The sequence below is a fragment of the Anabrus simplex genome, chromosome 1 (genome assembly GCF_040414725.1).
Source record: "Anabrus simplex isolate iqAnaSimp1 chromosome 1, ASM4041472v1, whole genome shotgun sequence".
Lineage (NCBI taxonomy): Eukaryota > Metazoa > Arthropoda > Insecta > Orthoptera > Tettigoniidae > Anabrus > Anabrus simplex.
The window spans coordinates 1594824966-1594846783 of record NC_090265.1 but is presented as its reverse complement, the minus strand read 5'-3'; the positions used below and the strand labels follow the sequence as shown (position 1 = coordinate 1594846783).

Here is a 21818-nt window from a genome sequence, read left to right as displayed (position 1 = left end):
AGTAAACGTATGTGATTTAAGAACATTACCACAAGAAGAACTGTTCTCTTTTAAAACAATTATTTCTAATTGTTTGTCCTGCAACTTCTTGTTTTGATTTTTTTATTATTATTATTGAAATGAAAATCCACAGCGTTTTCCAATCATTCGACTGGGTCAGGAATGGAATGAATGAAGCCCCCATCTAGCGACGAGGATAGGAAATGTGTTGGCTGCCGAAGCCTGTCACACTCCTCTAGGGCAACGATAAATGACTGACAGAAGAAATGAAATGTTAATGGAGAGTGTTGCTGGAATGAAAGATGACTGGGAAAACTGGGGTACCCAGAGAAAAACCTGTCTTGCCTCTGCTTTGTCCACCACAAATCTCACATGCAGTGACCGGGATTTGAACCACGGTATCCAGTGGAGAGAGGCCGGTGCACTTCCGCCTGAGCCATGGAGGCTTTATTATTATTATTATTATTATTATTATTATTATTATTATGGGGTACCGTACTTTATTACACTATTGTTCACTGCAAACCTTGTACTCCATCGCTCTATAATACTTACTTTTCATGAATTATTATTAGTTTTATGTCCTACTAACTACTTTTTTGGTTACGCCGAAGTGACGGAATACTGTCCTGCAGGAGTTCTTTTATGTGCCAGTAAATCTACTGACACGAGGCTGACGGATTTGAGAACCTTCAACTACCACCGGACTGAGGCGGGATCGAACCTGCCAAGTTGCTTAGTGTCCGGCTCCTTGGCTGGATGATCAGCGTGCTGGCCTTCGGTTCAGAGGGCCCCGGATTCGACTGGGTTGAGAATTTTAACTGGGTATTCGACACTTAATTCCTCTGGATTGAAGACTGGATAACCTTCTTCATGTACACACAACAGAATATACTAAAAGCCACCACAGAGACAAGCAATTGTAAATACATCACTCCACCTTGGGTTGGTGTAAGGAAGGACATCTGGCTATAAAATTAGGCTGAATCTATACAAAATGCCAAATCTAGGTAACTGGGAAGAGACCAGGAATTATTATTATTATTATTATTATTATTATTATTATTATTATTATTATTATTATTATTATTATTATTGATGTTATATTATTTTGCTCAAGGTTTGCTGTTTTATATATTCATTCCGTGTAAGTAGGGCTAAACTTGTTCAGTGGCAATATATTGTGATTTCTTTTGCAATAACTGGAATGCATTAATTTTCTTTCCTTATACAATATGTAAGTATGCAGTCTGTATCCTGCATCTTGTATTTTTAATGTCATTTCAAACAGACATTAAGCCTATGCATCTTTGAGTGCTTCCCTAATAAACAAAACTGTGAAATTCCCTAATTAAGAAGACTGTGAAACAGTATTTATTCCCGCAGCCTCTGTAATTGCTTCATCACCATGCCCACTTGATTTGATCGCTTACAATATGGCGGACACTGCGCTCAAGTGGATTCAAATATGGCAGTCAAATAGCCACTCTATAGTCCTCTTTCTAGCTTGTTGATTCCTAGATATCCCTTGCAATTTAAAATGAAATGTCAATAGCTAATATTCACCAAAATAAGGCCAGAACTATTTTGCTTCCTTTTCATATGACTTTTTTTTTTTTTTTGCTAGGGGCTTTATGTCGCACCGATACAGACAGGTCTTATGGTGACGATGGAATGGGATATGCCTAGGAGTTGGAAGGAAGCAGCTGTGGCCTTAATTAAGGTACAGCCCCAGCATTTGCCTGGTGTGAAAATGGGCAACAATGGAAAACCATCTTCAGCGCTGCCGACAGTGGGATTCAAACCCACTATCTCCCAGATGCAAGCTCACAGCCGCGTGCCTCTACACGCACGACCAACTCGCCCGGTCATATGACTTACTGTTCATCACACAAAACATACAAATATTGTGGATAAGAAGGATAAAGGACAGTTCATGGCATACATTTGGGGTGGTTATGGGGAAAACTGAAATAAAAGTTTCTTTTAAATCCAATAATTTAATGCATTTTCTTCCCTATATACCTAATACTTTGTACAATCTCTCCTTAAGTTTTATATTTACTTACATATTCTCAAGGATACACCATGCATTCTATTGCATCCAACAGCTGAATGCAATAAGTCTCATTTTTACATACCAAATTCAGTCGTTTTTTCCACTACGCACTCAGTTTTATTCATTGACTAGTTACTAAAAGTATTCGACTTTATGCAGGGCGTAGTATAGAGGAATTGGTTTTGACACTATAGTTCATGTTTACATTGCTGTGTGATAATTACATTGCGACACCCTTCACCACATAAATTAACCTGCACCATATATAAAAATGTGACTGAATACCTGTGTAACGGAAATTGCATTTCAATAGCTTTCACTCACTCATTTATTCATTCATTTTGTTATTTATCTGTAGATTTAATTGATTATAGAAATAGTCTTATTTCTTCCAGTCCCCATGCTAATTTCTCAAAGCATCATTGATTTTGCAACACACATTTATATTAATATAATCATTAATACAACTTCTCTGCTTGATTTAATCACAAAGGAGAATAACTTAAGTAAGTACTTTGGGTAAGAGAAATATTGGTGGTGAAACTCTCATAAGGTAAATATTGCTAGAAGTCATCCAGAAACTATATTGTATAGAATATTTTAAAATCTTTGTTTTTAATTCACTAATCCCAAATTTTAAGAAAGAAAATGTTGAAGATCCTTTAACTCTCCTAAAAACTTCCCAGTGCTCAGACATATTCAAATTGCTTCTCATTGCAATTATTGCCATTTATATTGTCTAACATTTAGCACATTTACAGCTTTGTGACAACAACCAAGATGAGAAGTGGGCCCTGATCCTACTCTTATCCACCCTAAATAGTGTTCCACTATGATGGTACCTAACATACAGGCCATGATTATTTCTTAATTCCAGCCTCATAAATGCCCACAGCAGTACAGACACTGCAAACACACGGGTTATCTGACAGCACTAAACACATGGTGCTGTTGATCAAAGCTCAGGTGGTGGTGGTGGTGGTGGTGGTTGTTGAACTTGAATGAAAACCTACAACCTGTTTTCCAGTCATAGACCGGATCAGGGATGGAATGAATGAAGCCCCATACTGCGGCGAGGATAGGAAGTGTGCCGGCTGCCAAAGCCTGTCAGACTCCTCTGGGGCAATGATTAATGACTGACAGATGAAAGGAAATGATATTGGAGAGTGTTGCTGGAATGAAAGATGACAGGGAAAACCAGAATAGTACAGTTTACGAACTTCATTATAGATCCGTACTGATACAGTTAAAACTAAGAAATAATATTAGATTTGGTCCACCCAATCAATTGATTGTATTGATTCGGTGGACCAAACCTAACATTGTTTCTAGTGTTAAAACCGGAGTACCCGGAGAAAAACCTGTCCCGCCTCCGCTTAGTCAAGCATAAATGTCACATGGAGTGATCGGGATTTGAATAACGGAACCCAGCGGTGAGAGGCCGACGTGCTGCCGCCTGAGCCATGGAGGCTCTAATAATTGAACTTACTTATTTATTTATTTTATTATCATGGTTGAAGCTGCAAGTAGGCCAGCCAATCTACATTTCTGTCTTATTTCCAGTGTATTTTAAACCAAATTCAAGAAATCTATCTGGACAAAAGAATATTTCAAGAATCACTTAGCAGGATGGTCACCAAACATGTCTTAATGGATAATGTAAGTAAAAATGACTATAATTTGTAAAATCATATTGTTTCATCGTTTCATATAAGATGTTCAGAATCATCAGAATCATCATCATCATCATTTCCCTTTATCCAGCTGTAGCCGGGTAGGGGCAAATATGGTTCCTCTCCACTTTCTTCGGTCTTTCCACCACTCCTCCTCCAACACTGTGTCCCAGTCCAGGTTTCTTTCTATAATGCTGCGTTGGATGGTATCCTTCCATCTCAATCGTGGTCGTCCACGGCCTCTCCTTTCTTGGTTTTGCATTTCCATCACCTTTTTTGGCATTCTTTCATCGCTCATTCGCTTTATGTGCCCAGAAGATGTTCAGAATATAATCCCAAAATATTCCATTTCAGGAATTTCATCTCCAAATGTACCTACAGAAAACTGATGGCAAGATGCAACAGTCCCTTTTCTGTTAACCTTGACAGTGTTCTTTATTCCTAGAAGGAATTCTTTCAGTTATCTGATCTTCAGGCTTGAATAGTGTGTTGCAGAGTCTATTAACAAGACATTCAAAATATTTTAAAAAATAAGCTACTCTGTAATTTATACAACAGTATAAGACAACTGCTGTTCAGCCAATGACTTGGGGTACTGGAGTGTGTTGTGAACTTAATAAGTATCTGTTTAACATACAATAATGTAATTTTGCATACCAATAATAATGAGAACATCTAGTGAGTAATAAAAATATGTAACAGGACAGCTATGATCCAAAATCCAATCCAAGAAAAAAACTACAACCAGGGTTGAGCCATGTAAAAAAGCGATGCTTCCTTTCATTTAATCATTTTGACATGACAATATCTCATGAACAGAAGGTCGGCATTACAAAAGTCAGCCTGTTTTTCATGTCATAAGCTACCTCTGCCAAACTGTAAGGGTACATTTGATATTCTGTTATTGTGATTCAAGGCTTCAAGGCTTCAGCTAATGCTGCAAGGATAAATTTACTGTGAACCTCTGTAGGGGACTTGTGCTTTGAGCACTTGATTTCATACATTCAGAACCCCATCAAAATGCCATAGGGGGGCGAACACACCAACCGATTTAAAAGATTCCAGTCTCATTTTGTTTGCAAATAGGCAGGCTAACAAATGTGACATGATAGCAAATAAAAGCAAAGTTTATGACTGTGAACGATGAAAATTTGCAACAATTTTTTGAAAAATTGGCAATTTCATTGTTTAAATATTAATTATTGCAGGTAGCAGGTAGAGATCCTCCTTGGAGGCAGCTCTACCCAGGGAGTGGTTCCCCCGCCTATGTGAGTTCCAGAGCACACTGACCCGGTGTGTAGTATCTGGTAAGGGTCCCAGCTCAGGGTTATGAGTGAAGACCTCAACAACATCAACGGCGGAGAGGGTGACCTTCTGTATGGCGGAGATGTTGGAAGAGGCAGCCCTGTACTTGGGGATTAATACGAGTAGAACACACAAAGGGCACGACGGTTCCACATGTTAGTGGTGGTACCCTGACAGTGTCTGTTCCCCATGTTAGGGGCAGCTGAATCACAACTCACCAACACGTCTGGCAAGCGTGGTGTTTTATTGCCGAACACCTTCCATAAATATTAATTCTGGTGCTTCATACTATGGGCTGAATTCATAGTCAGCACTTATACATAAGTGGAACCCTTAAGTAATAAGGGATCATTTATAATAAGTATTCACTTATATGAGTTTACATTTCATAGACAGCACTTAGAGAGCACACTCATTGACACAGTATCAGTGGAGATGTGGCAGTGCTGTATATTAAGCCCATGCTTCCTGGATCGTGTAGTTCTGGCTACTGAATAGTGGGATGAATGATGATCTATTGTGTTTTCTTTATCGAAGGACAGCGCGCGACAGCGTGCACAATTTTTTAGGTTAAAAGATCGTCTATATTGTATTTGGTTATCAGAATGGATAAAAAAAATAGCAAGCTGAGATGGCACCTGCAAGAACTTGTGTCAAAGTACATGCACATAATATAGAACAAGTAGACTGACGCAGTTTGATGCCATAATTTCAGAAACTTCTGATATAATCCGGCAAACGATTGATTGACTACCCTGATATAATTAGCACAAATCAACCTTAAAATAAATGGTAGTAGTGCAACATGTTCATTTTTCTTATAATTCAGTATAGTTCTTTACTATTCCATAGGCCTACAGTCTTGATAACTTATCAACTTGTAACACGTTTCCAATTAAGCGAAATACCGTTAGGCCTAATGATGATGATGATAATAATTATTATTATTATTATCTGAAACTAAGAGGTGGCATAAAATATCTTCATTAATGGTGAGATAGTGAGTCCTCGAGAGGTTATGTTCTCTCTCTCAATCAAAGGAACAAGAATATTCATAATTCTCACTTTACCAAAACAAAACCTTCTTTAAATTGTTGGTCACATTACATTTCGACAGGATTTTCCATCTTTACTGTGTTCACGGAAAATATTCTGTGAATGAAATGCAACATATTCAGCAAAATCATCCTTCATCTTGCAGCAACGTAAGTGAGTCACTTAAGTGTGTATGGGAGGTCCACTTATAACAATAAGTGGGACACTTAAGTAGGTAATATGAAATGAAAGGTGGCTTATAAGGGGCACTTATGTATAAGTGCTGTCTATGAATGTGGCCCTAGGTATCATTAGAAATTTCTCTCTAAGCCAGAGAGTACCTACATCAGTTGCCCTATGATCTTTAGGGACAAAGTTATTTGGGGTCAAAAGATAATTTCTTAATTTGCTTCATATCAGTTTCTGAATGTAAATTGTGATCCATAATGTGAGTTATTATTGAATAGAGAATCTTACACCTGACACACCAAACAGGTAGAAGTTACTTGGTGTATGAAATTTTGAAAGCTACCAAGTATGCTATATAATTAGCCATTCATGTTGTCAGGTGACCAGCCAGATTAAATAATATTGCAAGGAATAACATAACAGCCATAAAGATAAAATCAGTTAATTGGTTTCTATTTATTCCTATTTACTTACTGATGTAACAAGTACCCAATACCATGCCATTCGTCTCTTACTGTAGTTATCATCGGCCACTTGTAAATAAAATTGTACTGCTCAGATACTATCTAATGTGCCTTTCACTTCACCCAAAGTCAGACTTTTGCCGGGAGATGTTGCCACCAAAACCCAGTGGGACAGCCGCTATTATTTTTTCTTTTTGTTTTCCTACTAATATAAAAATTATTAAGCTTTGAAATAATTTTTTCTAAGCCTACCACGTGGTGTTTATCTTGGATGATTCTTACTTATTGCAGGCAATCTCATTTCTTGGAAAATGTGGGCACTGATTTGTGTTCATGCTCAGTCAGCTACTTTCGGAGCTTGAAAATACTCCCTCTCTATGCAAGTAAGCATTCATTTGGTCTTGAGATTATAAAGTACAGTACTGTACTTTGGTTGGAGTTACCTCTAAATAGCTGTTTACCGAGCTCGATAGCTGCAGTCACTTAAGTGCGGCCAGTATCCAGTATTCAGGAGATAGTGGGTTCGAACCCCACTGTCGGCAGCCCTGAAAATGGTTTTCCGTGGTTTCCCATTTTCACACCAGGCAAATGCTGGGGCTGTACCTTAATTAAGGCCACGGCCGCTTCCTTCCCACTCCTAGCCCTCTCCTGTCCCATCGTCGCCTTAAGACCTATCTGTGTCAGTGCAACGTAAAGTAATTAGCAAAAAAAAAAAAAAGCTGTGTTATATTATTATTTTAATGATACATACAATACAAAAGTGTTCCTTACTCGTATTGCATTTTAGTCATTCCTCCATTAACTAAGTAGCTCAATTTTAATAGTATGCTTTGTGAAATTATGAGTTTAGAAGTCATGACAAGAAGTGCCCACAGAAGTTTATATCCACCAAATCCAGCAAAGCTGTACAAAAAATGTTTAAGTTGCAACAACAAACATAAAATTGTGTTATCAAACCTTTTCTATGGTGTAAATTAAGTTCTATTTCTTTTCAATAAATGGTCTACACACTCTCTTACAGTTTTAATCCCACAAAGACATGTTGGAGAATCATAGATCAATTGATCAATCAATCAGCCAATCACCACTGATCTTCATTTAGGGTTATTATCCAAGTGGTAGATTCCCTATCAGTTGCTTAGCTAGTCTCTTCCCAGCCATAAGACTGCAACATTTTCATAACACCAATCTTTGGTTGGAAATCACTCAGAACAAACTGTGCTGCTTTTCACTGGATCATTATGAGATCTCAAATAAAGTAAGCTAATCCATGTGGGGGTCCCTTACGCTAGAACCACACTAATTGGAATGTTAACAGTAACAGGACTCTAAATATCTGTCTACCTTAGCTGGAATTAAATCTGTAATTTTGGCCACATAAGACAGGCACTCTACTAAGGAAGTGAGAACATTATAATATTGCAAATCACGCTTTTGTAAATTACAAAATGAACTTTAGTCTTTTATTTTGTAGTATCCTTCAAGCTTCTTCATTTAAGCTGTAATTATTTCTTTCAAAGTACATAATGTTGGCTTTTACATTGTGTATCAGAATTGACTTTGAAAAATACTTTTACACAATACAAAGCAGATTTCAGTTCTTTGCTTTATTTACATCCTACACACGTTAAATGAACCACAATTTTTCCTTGCAGCAAGCAGGATACAATACAATATTTTTATCCCTAAAATTTCAGAGGTGGTTTCTGAATGACACAACACATACTTCCCTTATGAGGAACATAAGAAACAAAAAAGAGCAAAGCATAAAAAGCATTGAAATTAAAGACATCTCTGAATGTATAAGAGGCCAAGGAACTTCACACTCAATTCAACTGCAAAAGCAGAGATATTCTGTACAATTACTTGTATTGTCAGGAACTGTAGTAGTAGAGATTTTACAGTAATGATTGTTTCTTCTGATTCTTGCAATTGTTAACATACTTCCTTCCTCCTTTTTTTTAATTTTTAAACTTTACCTATTTCCCAAACAATTTTTCAATATTTTTTCTTTATATATAATCGTTGGTTAACATGAATACTAAATACTAAAACACTCAAGTTATATTATTTTGAAACCTACCACAGACATAACTGACTAGCATCATGTCCACTCACACAGTCTCTAAATTCAATAGTAGAAAATATTTCACTCAATCAATTACAAGGATGGACAAATAACTATTCGTACATGACAGAAAATGCCCTACAATTCACAAAGTTTTTATAATCGTAGAAAAAGTTTTCCCTTCCTTTTAAGACCTTTCTTTCTTTCTTTCTTTCTTTCTTTCTTCATTAAAAACAAGTGAAGCTAACTTACAGCTCATTTACAATAATGGTGAAGAAAACTCTACAGTTTTAAATTTATTTAGAAATGTTTACTCCACTCCAAACCACTAAATACTTTCTTGGATGTTATCAAAATATTATGCTTACTAATAAAAGATTATAGATAAAGATAATACAATTCACATTAAAAAAAGATACTTTTAAGCTCAGTTTGAGGATATTAATACATAATACCTTGTCATACCGTGAGCAGAGACTTATTCAATTTAGTATACTCTTGGGGGTTATTCCTCACTATCAGGTAACCATATTCCACAATTCTTCAAACAGTTTGAACCTTTAAACACATAAACTCAGCACCATCACTCATCCTTGCTTGATATTATATTATTTACAAGCACTCATTCCATCTGGCCATTATATTCATTATTGATAGTTGAATTACTTTCTTAATCTAATATTAAAAATGGGTTTGTTTATATATATATATATCTTTGTCTTTTTTTCAGTTCTGTTGCTCTATATTACATTATGAGGTATAAAGTTCTGTTATTCAATCTTTTGCATAAGTAGTAGCTGGATATGTGAGTGTGTGATGTGGCTGGTCTTCCCGTTCCTGCCCTGGTGAACCGCTCATGTAACCTGGAGATGGGGACTCTGATTTCTCAGGAACAGGTGTGATATTGGCATATGGTGCCACTAGACCTCGCAGTTGATGCGGAGACTTCTCTGGAACTGTACAATGAGGCTGAAAATGAAAAACACAGAATTTGAATAATATCTGTTTCGAATGTTTTTGTTAGTAATTCTTATTAACATAGCAAGATTAATGCTCACTCTACTAAGATGTCTGAGAACACTTGTACACCTTGTATATTCATGTTGCTGAATCAGGAGTACACATTTACAATGTTGTTATTAAAAGGTACCACTTAGAGCAGACTGTCTCTTGCCTGTGATTTGTGTCATGTATTCATAGTTAAGTTAACTGAACAGTGCACTGATCAAATCAAATCAAATCAAAATCTCTTTATTTGCAAATGAGGTGTCTACCTCGGTGGCAAATGGTACACTAAAATACATTATTGTCAAGCACTAAATTTTAAATTAACAGGAGACGAAGAAAATTTTCCTAGAATACAATATTATACAATTTACGCTAATAATTTTTTCTATTAAACACACACATCATCCTTAATAAATTTATATTGTTTACAAAATTCTACTTATAATATCTTACAAACATAGTCATCTCATATACAGTACGGTATGTGAAATTACTTCTAATAATACTATACAACTGGTATAAGATTAAAATTAACATTGAATTTATTTACATATAGATATGAATTTAAAACAATCAGCGGATCTGACCCGCAATGCCCCACCTTCCCAGAAACTATCAAAAACAGTACTATTACTGACCAAGGGACTGCTTCTAAAGCATGATCCTGAATCAAGGATGCTTGTTGTCTACAGGGGTCCAAAATCCAGGTCAATGGCCTCACATAATGGTACTTATTGCTAGTAAAGTAGTACCATGGTATTTGTCATGTTGCAGTACTAATCAAAAGTAGCATAGACTCACGGTGTTCCACATATTATGGTACTACTCACAAGTATTGTACGTCACACAGATAACGCAGACCTATGGTGTTTCACACATAATGGCGCCACTCATAGGCGGCGCCTGTGTATACTAATCACGGGCGCCGGTATTTCCGTGGTGTTCCTCACATAGTGAACAGTAATCACAGGCAACGCACACCCACAGTGTCGCTCATGTAATGGTACTAATCACAGGCAACGCCCAGACCCGTGGTGTTTCTCACAATGGTACTAATCAAGGGTACTGTACAACCCATATTGATTTACCCTCTGCTGCTACTAATCACAAACCTATTGTGTACTTAACATAGTGGTACTACTCGCAAGTAAAAAGTAACCCATGGTGTTCTCCGCATGATGGTACTAATCACAAGTAGTTTCATGGCTCTAATACAATCATCCCTTGGTTGCCCCTTTTAGCTGCCTCATGACAGGCAGGGGATATCATGGATGTATTCTTCGTCTGCTCCCCCCACCCACACGGGGTCATAAAAATTTTGTATGCAGAAGATAGTGGTAGCCTCCCACAAGGACAACCCCTTGTCCACATCATGGGAGGTGGGCAACGACATGAAGTAGGGGATTGCCTGTTGGGGTGATGTACAGTGGGGACTATGTATGCCCCATGACCGCTACGGTAGCTGTGAAGGCCCTACAGGAACCCTGAAAAGTGATGGCTAACGGGGCTCTGGTGAAAACCTCAACAGCAGCAATGGCGAAGAAGGAGTCCTTTGGTACGGCAAAGCTGGCGGAGGAGGTAGCCCTTCTTCTTGGGGATAAACAAAGAAGAAACCACTGCCTTGTGGTAAAGAGGGATCTTTAAAGGCTAAAGGAGATAACCCCTACAGAAAAATCTTGCGGTCTAGCATGGGCAGGAGGCAGCCCCTCCACTGGACTTAGGTTGCTGTGGGCTAATAACTCACATACCTGAATTAAACTCATTACAGAAACCAGACGAAATTTATGCTGGCCAACTTTTGCAATGAAATACAGGACATGAATCGGATTCTGGAATGTGAAAACTATGTTTGAAACTGGCAGACTGAGAGAAGTTATGGCAGAAATGAAAAGGTATAAACTGGAGATACTTGGATTGAGTGAAACAAGATGGAGAGGTGAGGACGGAAGAGGGTGGTGCCTTCATTTACTCTGGAAGAGAAGAAAATAATCAGCATTCAAGTGGAGTGGGTGTTTTACAGAGAAAGAAAAAAATAGCATAATGGAATGGACCCCTGTATCACACAGGATAACTGCTGTACAAACAGAACCAAATTAGACCTGTGACCATAGTACAGTGTTACGCACCAACAGAGGTAACAGAAGAGGAAGAGTTTTATGATAGGCTGACATCAACACTGGAAGGGATAAAGAAGAAGGACATTGTGATATTGATGGGAGATCTAAATGCAAAAACTGGTAGTGAAAATTAAGGAAGAGAAATCATCATGGGTAGACATGGAATAGGAGAAGAAAATAATAATGGCCAGAGATTAATAGACCTATGCAGTAATTTTGGATTGGTTACAGGTTGATCATTGTTTCCGCATAAGAACTGCCACAAGATCTCATAGGTGTCATGTGATCTCCAAACAGAAAAGCAAATTGATCACTTGGCAATAAGTAAAAGATGGAGACATTCACTCTTGGATGTGAGGAATAAACGTGGAGCAGATGAAGACAGCGACCATCACCTTATGATTGCTGATATTGGATTGAAGGTGGCAGCAACAGTAAAACAGGCAGAAGTACAAATGAATCATTTCAACTCTGGGAAATTTGGGAAACTTGAGGTGCAAAATGAATTTAAGATATATTTGAAGAACAGGTTTGAAGCCCCCACTGAACAACCAGATGAAGAGGTAAATAAAATGGAATACAGTCAAGGAACTCTTTCATGACACATGTGAAGAGATAGTGGGCTACAGAGAACCAGGGAGGAAAGAATAGACATCGGATGATCGGATGACACTAGGGAATCAATCCAAAAGCGAAGAGAGTGCAAGGCACTTGTCAACTCCAGTAGAACAAGAAACCAGAAAGCAGTAGCAATGGAAAAATACAAGGAGGCCAACAAGGAGGTTTAGAAGAAAGTGAGGAGAGATAAACAAGTGTTTACAGACCAACTGGCAACACAAGCAGAAGAAGCAGCAAGAGTTGGCAACAACAAAGAAGCATATGCCATTACATGAAAACTTTCTAGGAGGAACTTTTCAGGGCAGAAACCAGTCAGAGATGCAAACGGAGTAGCCTTGACATCTGAAACACAACAACTGGAAAGATGGAGACATCACTTCATGGAAGTACTCAATAATCTTGGAGAGGAATCAAGAACTGAAGAAGTTGAAACCATTTTGGAGGATCCAGACATCTCGGTAGAACCACCAACATGGCAAGTGATTGCACAAGCAGTGAAACAAATGAAGAGTGGCAAAGCACCAGGTGTAGATAACATTATCCCAGAAGCCCTAAAGGTAGATCCAGATTTAACAGTGGAAATCATGGAGCCACTTCTAACACTAATATGGAACGAAGAACATCTTCCTGAGGAATGGAAAAAGGGTGACCTCTCAGATTGCAATAACTGGAGGGGAATAATGCTGCTCTCATATGGGGGAAAAGTGATGTCAAGAGTCATGCTGAACAGAATAAGCATAGCAGTTGACAGACAACTACGTCAAGAACAGGCAGGTTTCAGAGAAGGTCAGTCTACAGTCTACTAAGGCTAATCATTGAACAACATGCTGAGTATCAGACATCTCTGTATATACTTTTCATTGATTCTGAAAAGGCCTTTGACTCTTTCAACCGCAGGAAAATATGGAAGGCTATGGATGGATATACTTGTCAAGTAGAATATAAAGGGAAGCTGTCTGAACCTTTTGCTGTAAAATCTGGAGTAAGACAGATGACACTGTGACACTGGATTGTATGATGAGAGAGGCAACGAACAGAAAGCGTGGCATTCAGTGGGGATTAAATAACCGATTGGAAGAACTGGATTATTTGGATGATCTCTGTCTTCTTGCAGAATGTTTTCGGGACATGGAAATCAAACTGAATGACTTAGAAATAGAAGCTAAAGAAGTAGGCTTAAAGATTAATAACAAAAAGACTAAGGAAATGCGAATAAACCATCGTAACAATTGTAGTTTCACTGAAGATGGAATGTATATAGGAAGGGTAGAGGAATTTTGCTACTTAGGAAGCATGGTAAGCCAGTATGGAGGTGCTTTTAGAGATGTGGTGAGTTGTATAAATAAAACCAAAGGAGCTTTTGCACAGTTATGACCAATATGGAGATCCCCTCACATTCATATAAAAACAAAGTAAAGAATATACAACTCAAATGTTAAATCTGTGTTACTGTATGGAAGTGAGACCTGGAAAGTGACCAAAAATATTACCACAAGGTTATAGACTTTTATAAATTGGTGTTTGAGGTACATTATGAGAATATGGTGGCCAAAGACCATCTCAAACAAAGACCTTTGGGAGGCCACAAGTCAAAGTCCCATACAGGAACAGATAATGAGAAGAAAATGGAGATAGACTGGGCACACCCTGAGAAGACCACAAGAAAGTATCACAAGGCAGGCATTGAGTTGGAATCCACAAGACAGTCGCAGGCACGGTAGACCGAGGATTACCTGGAAGAGAACCACAGACAAGGAGATTGCTGGAATTAACAAGACATGGAGGGAGGTGAAAGCATTGGCGGCAGATAGAACAAGCTGCAGAAATTTCGTCGAGGCCCTATGTTCCTCCTGGAATTAAAGGAAATAAGTGTAAGTGTAAAAAGATAGTGGTAGGTGCTCTTAGATTTCAAGGATTAGATTTTGCCTAGCCCCTACCCAAAAGATGATCAAGGAGCTACCTTGCAGAAGACAAAAACTTCTTCGTCCCATCCTCTATCCTGCAAGGCTTGGTCGTTAATAGAGCTCTATACTTGTACTAGTAAGACATATAATTTACTTGGTGCACTCAGCAATTGTCATTATGAAGTGCACAGTACCAATTAGCGAACATGGTTAAGTACACTATTGAGCAAGGAGTGTGTATTGTTGAAACATACCTTTTCAAAAATAAACTGTATGGTAGGTGTGTACAGAGATATTGCAAATGATTTCCTGAAAGTTCTATATCATCAAAACCATATGTCCATACTATGTCTATTGCCTGGGGCAATGAGGATCTTAGCAGATGAAAACTTCAAGATATGCAACCCAGGCTTCAAGTTAGCCCTTGTAAACCGACTAGACAATTAGCAACAGGAGTGTGCATTATTGAAGGTGAATTCATGACATAGCTAAGAACAATGGATACAAGAAAGAAATGGTTAACAAAATCATTCATAAAATAAAATCCCAACCCAAAACCAAACTAACAAAAGTAGACGAATCCAAGAAAGATTACGCATTATTCACCTTCAATAATGCACACATATACCCCATAACCAACATTTTTAAAAAACATAACCTAAGAATAGCTTTCAGAACTACACACAATAGTACCAACATCATACACAACGTCAGAACAATCAATAGAAACAACAAATACAACCACTCAGGGGTATACCGTATCAAATGTAATAATTGCGAGACAAGCTATGTCGGACGCACCGGTAGAAACTTCCTAACCCGATATAACGAACACATAAATGCGGTAAAACACAATCATTTTTCCTCAATAGGACAACATGTCGCAGACTATAAACACAGTTTTACAAACATCGATAACGATATGCAAATCCTAAACATAAACCCCAATTTTACATTACTCTAGATCAGTACACCAATCCAAATGACAACATAAATGAAATCACAGAAAAAACTAACATCATCTTCAATACAGTTATCCCCGCTCTAAAAAACGCTTACCTTAAGTTAATTGACAAACAGAATGCGACACGTAACAGAAAAACATCAAACAACACACCCAGCTCCACCCCTACCCCCACAACAACAACTCTCCCTACCCCTCCTTCCCTTCCCCTCACAGCAGCTAGTATGAGCCCAAGAAGAACACGAAGTAGTACACTACAAGCTCGCACGTCAAACGCAACTCGGCTACACCAACAATAGTAAGTACATATTCAAATTTACACACACAACCTTTAGACATTCCTCCAACATAATATCTCTCATAGCTCAATCTTATCTTCCACAGATAAACACAACACCATTGCACAGCTACAAATGGGAAAGGAGTCATTACTTTGAACCCAATTTTACGGACGCCACAGGACAACAAGATTTGATTCTAACATAAGGCAACATACATAGCAGAGCTGAACATATTTTAGCCGAATTTTATCCATACATCTGGCAACCATTTTTAAAATTTGAAAGTGTTTTATCCCACATGAAGAATAATCTTTTACTCATGCAATTTTACAACCATATCTTTTAAACTCCAAGAACAGCAGCTAAGTGTACAAATGTAAATGGGACTTAAATACGAGAGTTGATGAATTGACCAACAAGCAAGATACGAATGTTCATGTGCACGAAATGTTTTTTATATATTGTATTTTATCCTGTACATATATATATAAGTTAGTTTAAGTGAAGATATGTTTTATACACTAATTTTAGGACCTCAACATAATATTTTAGACATACAGTTGCAATATTGTACATACTGACATATATGCCAATTCACGATAAGACATGCCCCATTTGTATGTGACTAAATGCACATCATATAACATTCCTTTGACAATGCAATTTGATCAAGGCTTCATCATATGAATATGTATTCATGGTTCAGCTGAAGATGACCTTGTATATGGGGTCGAAACCGGTCCTGTAGCTTAATATAAGCAATAAAAAAACAAGTATTGATTGGTGGAAACCCTTTCCTATTTTTAATAGACTTATCAATCGGTCTTGCCATAATCATCTGAAAACGTGTGAACCTTTCGAAACAAAACTTAATGACTAATTATACCACACAACCACATGAAACGTTTGGTAATTTATGAAAGTTCTTGGATGCAACTTTGTACTGGAACAAGCTCCTGGCCAGGTAGTCCTTGATCGGCGGTCGGCAATCCGCATTCCACGAGCACGCTGTCCCCTTGTATGGGTTCCTCTAACCGTGCCGTAACCATCATCTCGCTGTTGGCTGCTATCACTTTGTCACTGGCCAGCGTTAATCGCGCTAATCGAGGTTGCGTCCTTGGGTGTCGGAGCATTACCTCTTGTTTGCTGAGCCACAACACATGTCGTCCCACGTCAACACTCGCCTCGTATGCCCGTAGCGCGTCTAGGCCCAGGATGACCTCATCGGTGATGGCGGCGATGAAGGCCCAGATTTGTAGGTGTCGTCCTAGCGTCAGTTGAAGTGCCTCCTTCAGGACAGGGGTGGTGTCTCCTGAGGCCGTTCGCAGCATGTAAGGGCAGTTGGGTTCCCTCTCCGGCTGTCTCTCAGTGATGTCCAGCCTGGCGATGGTCAATGCTACCCCCGTGTCTATCATGACCCGGCACGGCCTGTCTCTGAGTCACCTGTCGGCAATCAAGCTGTCGTGGCTTCACTCAGTGACCACATTTAGCGTGAAACGAGGGGACGGTAGTGATGGTGTCGACGAGCCCCTCTCCTTGTTGGCGCTTACTCGTTACCCTGATCAGGGGCCGCCTCCATATGGCCATTCCTCCGCAGGTGGCCATGCTCACCACAGTTCCAACAGGTGATCTCGTTGGTGCGTCGGCATCTCAGCGGTGGCGTGTCATTCTCCTGTAATGGCGCGGGTCTCTGGCGCATCCTTGCTTTCACAGCTCGTATTCTTATTGACGGTGCTTTTCTTCCCTTCAGTGTCTCCATCCTCAGGGCAAAAGTAAGGGCTTCCCCGAGATTATGTTCCCCACTGAGCATCAGCTTTTGACGGATCTCAGTGTCACAGAGACCATCAATGAATGTATAGGCTGCCTCCCGATTAATGTGGTCCTGAGGCAGCCCATCCAGAGTCTTGTGGGCTAACTGCTCCACATCTTGCACGAATTCCTGCAGTGTCTCATTAGTGCGCTGGGTCCTCTTCCCCAGTTGGACTCGGTAGGCAGCTGCCAACTGGTGGTCACCATATCGGCTGTTGAGCGCTCTAACAATCTCCTCATAGGTGGCACCCGGCTGGAGGCTAATACTTCCACTGCTGGTCCTTGGAGTCCGGCGATTAGGTACACAGTCCTTTCCTCTGATGTCCAACCATTTTGCCTGCATGCGGTCTCGAATTGGGCCCGGAAGGTCCCTCAAGATGTTTTCTCATCAAAGCACAGGGGTTTTACCTTCCTGGCGCTGGAGCCGCTGTCGCTGCAGGTGGTCCTAGCATGAGTCTCCATGGCTGTCGCTCTCGTACACAGGGCACTTACTTCCTCTTTCATGTCTCGAACCCCTGACTCTACAACTTGAGGTATTTCTTTGATCTGTTTTCCAATCAGTGCCTGTACGTCCTGCATAATGTCACTCTTTAATTTTCTTTCGACAGAACGTCATTCCTGTTCTAATTTACCTTGTCCACACTTAAGTTCAGTTAATTCTGGTTTCAGTTTGCTCTTAATTTCATTCTCTTTGGATTAGAGTTTGGTGAACTTATTGAGAAGAGCATGAAACTGTTCACTAGCCATTTTACTATTCACTAGAAATTCCTAGTTACAAAATTACTGCTACCAGTCGATCCCGATTCTAACTCCAGTTGTGACGAGTTGGCGGGGTAGTAGGATAAATTAACACTAGACTGGTAGCTTCTATGCTAAGATTTATTAACTAAGCATTAAACAACACAGGACAACACATAACTTTTGCTCATACACACACTTACACAGTTTGTGCGCTCTGTCTCTCTCTCTCTCTTTCTCTCTGTTCTGTGTTCATAAACCTGTATTGTGTTATAAGAAGACGCTACATAAAGGGGCTTTTCAGCCTCAGTGGCATGTAAATCACGACCAATAAATTCAAATTCTCTCTCTCAAAAAGGTGGAAGATTTTCAATTATTGTAAGACCCTGTGATTAGAATTTGATATGGAAAATGAAGCCGATTATTTAGTCGAGCAGCTCGTCTCCTTTCTCCAAGTCTTCCCAGCCCAAACTTTGCAACATTTTTGTAACACTACTCTTTTGTCGGAACTCGCCCAGAACAAATCAAGCTGCTTTTCTTTGGATTTTTTCCAGTTCTTGAATCAAGTAATCCTGGTGAGGGTCCCATACACTGGAACCATACTCTAGTTGGGGTCTTACCAGAGACTTATATGCCTTCTCCTTTACATCCTTACTACAACCCCTAAATACCCTCACAACCATGTGCAGAGACCTTTTACAATCATATTTATGTGATTACCCCAATGAAGATCTTTCCTTATATTAATACCTAGGTATTTACAATGATCCCCAAAGGGAACTTTCACCCCATCAACGCAGTAATTAAAACTGAGAGGACTTTTCCTATTTGTGAAACCCGCAACCTGACTTTTAACCCCGTTTATCATCATACCGTAGCCTCCGTGGCTCAGATGGCAGCGCGTCGGCCTCTCACCGGTAGATGCCGTGGTTCAAATCCCGGTCACTCCATGTGAGATTTGTGCTGGACAAAGCGGAGGTGGGACAGGTTTTTCTCCGGGTTTTCCGGTTTTCCCTGTCATCTTTCATTCCAGCAACACACTCCATTCTAATTACATAGCATCTATCATTCATTAATAAATCACTTTGGGAGTGGCGACCCCATCGTACTAACAGCCTATATCTGCTTCATTCATTACATCCCTTACCCGGTCAATGACTGGAAAACAGGTTGTAGGTTTTTCATTTTCATCATCATACCATTGCCTACTGTCCATCTCACAACATAATCGAGGTCATTTTGCAGTTGCTCACAATCTTGTAACTATTTATTACTCTGTACAGAATAACATCATCTGATCAACTAAGCACGTGTCATTTGTTTGTTGCCAATGAAAGCTATTCCTCTACAGTGAACCTGATATCAAATGTATTTTCATATTACCTCCAATACTTGGCAGAAATGTATTGAAAGCACCATTAGGTATTATTGTGATGGAATTTGAATGCAAATTTAAATGAACCTCACACCACAAAATGAAGACGCATGATGTCAGAATAGTCTTCTAAGAAGAAGCAGCAGCATTGAGACATCAGCACTTACACACAAGTTTATACCTTCATGTCTCCATCCAAGATCGAGCGGTCAATCAGTTGATACTCCTTCCCTGACCTCGGCCTCAAAGTAGTTGTGGCTGGGCGCCCTAGTCTGCAACAAAACACATATTTGAAAACACTGAACTATCACCTGAAGGAAACTATGTAAATATGGATATATTAATTTCTTATTATACTAAGCATATATGGCAAATATCAAGGAGCCTGAAAATCACTGGACTTGGAAGTTGAATGCAATCAGGGCAGACAAAGACTAAAGAAACATTTTTCTCTCTGTAAAAGTACGAGAATTACACTGGTACAGAGAGGCCTTTTGAGGAAAAGCTCACTATCACAGTATATTTTTAAAATATCTATTTTGTTGATTCCAACAGAATCCACTCAACATGACAAGGAAATACCACAAATTATAGAGCGAACAGATCACACAACCATTTATTTAAACAGAACAACAATGTAACAGGCCATCTTGGCCTAAAACAAAAAGGCAACAAAATTATACACAGAGTAAACAGAATAGTCTTTTTTGTTCCATACCTACCATATCTATAAAATCACTCCCACCTTGCAATTTTAGGTATGTGATAAAATTGCACCACTCCTTTATGCGTCATAAGTCTAGTCTTTTAGGGACAATTTTTCTTCCTGCCCTGGTTGTAATCACTTCTGGGGTGTCACTAGACACATTACAACCCACTTCGAAAGATCCCATCTGCTGGATGAATTTGGGATCATCACAGCTTGAGGAAACCTCCAGGGGGTACAAGCATTGCACAGGTTTCAATTTCTCTCCTTCAGCAGTCTTCACTCTGGCTACCCGGCTATACGCACCCTGCCCTGGTCTGACTCATTGGCTGAATGATCTGCGTTCAGAGAAGCTCTTTCAGGGTTCTTACTAACCTCTCCCACCATTGAAGTTCCATTTAATTTCGTGTACTGATGAGAAAGATAGTATCTTCTTTCAGTCCACAGTTTTCAAAGCATTATACATGCCAACGAAGTTAGTGCCATTATCCGTGTACACGGTGTTGATTCTCCTCCTCCATGCTATAAATCTTCTTTTTTTTTTTTTTGCTAGTTGTTTTACGTCACACCGACACAGATAGGTCTTACGGCGATGATGGGACAGGAAAGGACTAGGAGTGGGAAGGAAGCGGCCATGGCCTTAATTAAGGTACAGCCCCAGCATTTGCCTGGTGTGAAAATGGGACAATTAGATGATGAAGAAATGGATAAAGAAATTACAATGAATGAAATTGAAATGGCAGTAAGAAAGATGAAGAATGGAAAACTGCTGGAATAGATGAAATTTCTGCGGAGATGATAAAGGCAGCTGGAGCTGAAGGCCTGTAGTGGACATATCGAGTTCTCAGGATTGTCTAGGAGAATAAGGAGGTTCCTGAGAATTGGCAGAAAGGAATAATCATCCCAATTTTCAAGAAAGGCGATGAAGTATTGTAGAACTACAGGAGAATTACTCTGATATCTCATGTTGCTAAGATAATGGAGAGGATACTGGAATGTAGGATAAGGTTGAGGGTTGAAAATCAGATACAGGAAAATCAGTTTGGTTTCAGAAGTGGAAGTTCAACAATAGAGTCCATTTTCATTATGAGACAACTAATGGAAAAGCAATGAGAGTATGGGAATGATGTGGTGATGACATTCATTGACATTGAAAAGGCATATGACAGTGTCCCCTGGACTAAAGTTTGGGACAGTCTAGTGCAAAAAGGAATTGGGCAGGGATTAATAAAAATGATCATGGCAATGTACAAGGAATGTTGTAGTTGCATGCAAACACAAGTTGGCAGGACAAGTTGGTTCAAAATCACTAGTGGGCTGTGACAAGGAAGTGTTCTATTGCCAATCCTGTTTTCAATAGTAATGGATGACATCATGAGAATAGCAAAAGCAGAATATGGAGGAAGAGAAATGAACATGTTGTTATTTGCATATGATACTGTGATTTGGGGAGAAGAGGACATGAATGTTCAAGAACAGTTGGATGTCGTGAATGGAAGATTGAA

At 39.2% G+C, this 21818-nt stretch overlaps 1 protein-coding gene across 1 annotated transcript in view; it reads right to left on the bottom strand.

The window, feature by feature from the left end:
• Positions 1 to 1980: 1980 nt before the first annotated feature.
• LOC136862882 (uncharacterized) overlaps positions 1981 to 21818 on the bottom strand; it is an 88819-nt gene continuing 68981 nt past the window's right edge. Inside the window, exons 10-11 of the mRNA XM_068226298.1 lie at positions 19789 to 19879; positions 1981 to 9762 (exon numbers count right to left, since the gene is read on the bottom strand). Of these exons, the coding sequence (XP_068082399.1) occupies positions 9568 to 9762; positions 19789 to 19879 (286 nt within the window). The 3' untranslated portion in view covers positions 1981 to 9567. The remainder of the gene's footprint in view (positions 9763 to 19788; positions 19880 to 21818) is intronic.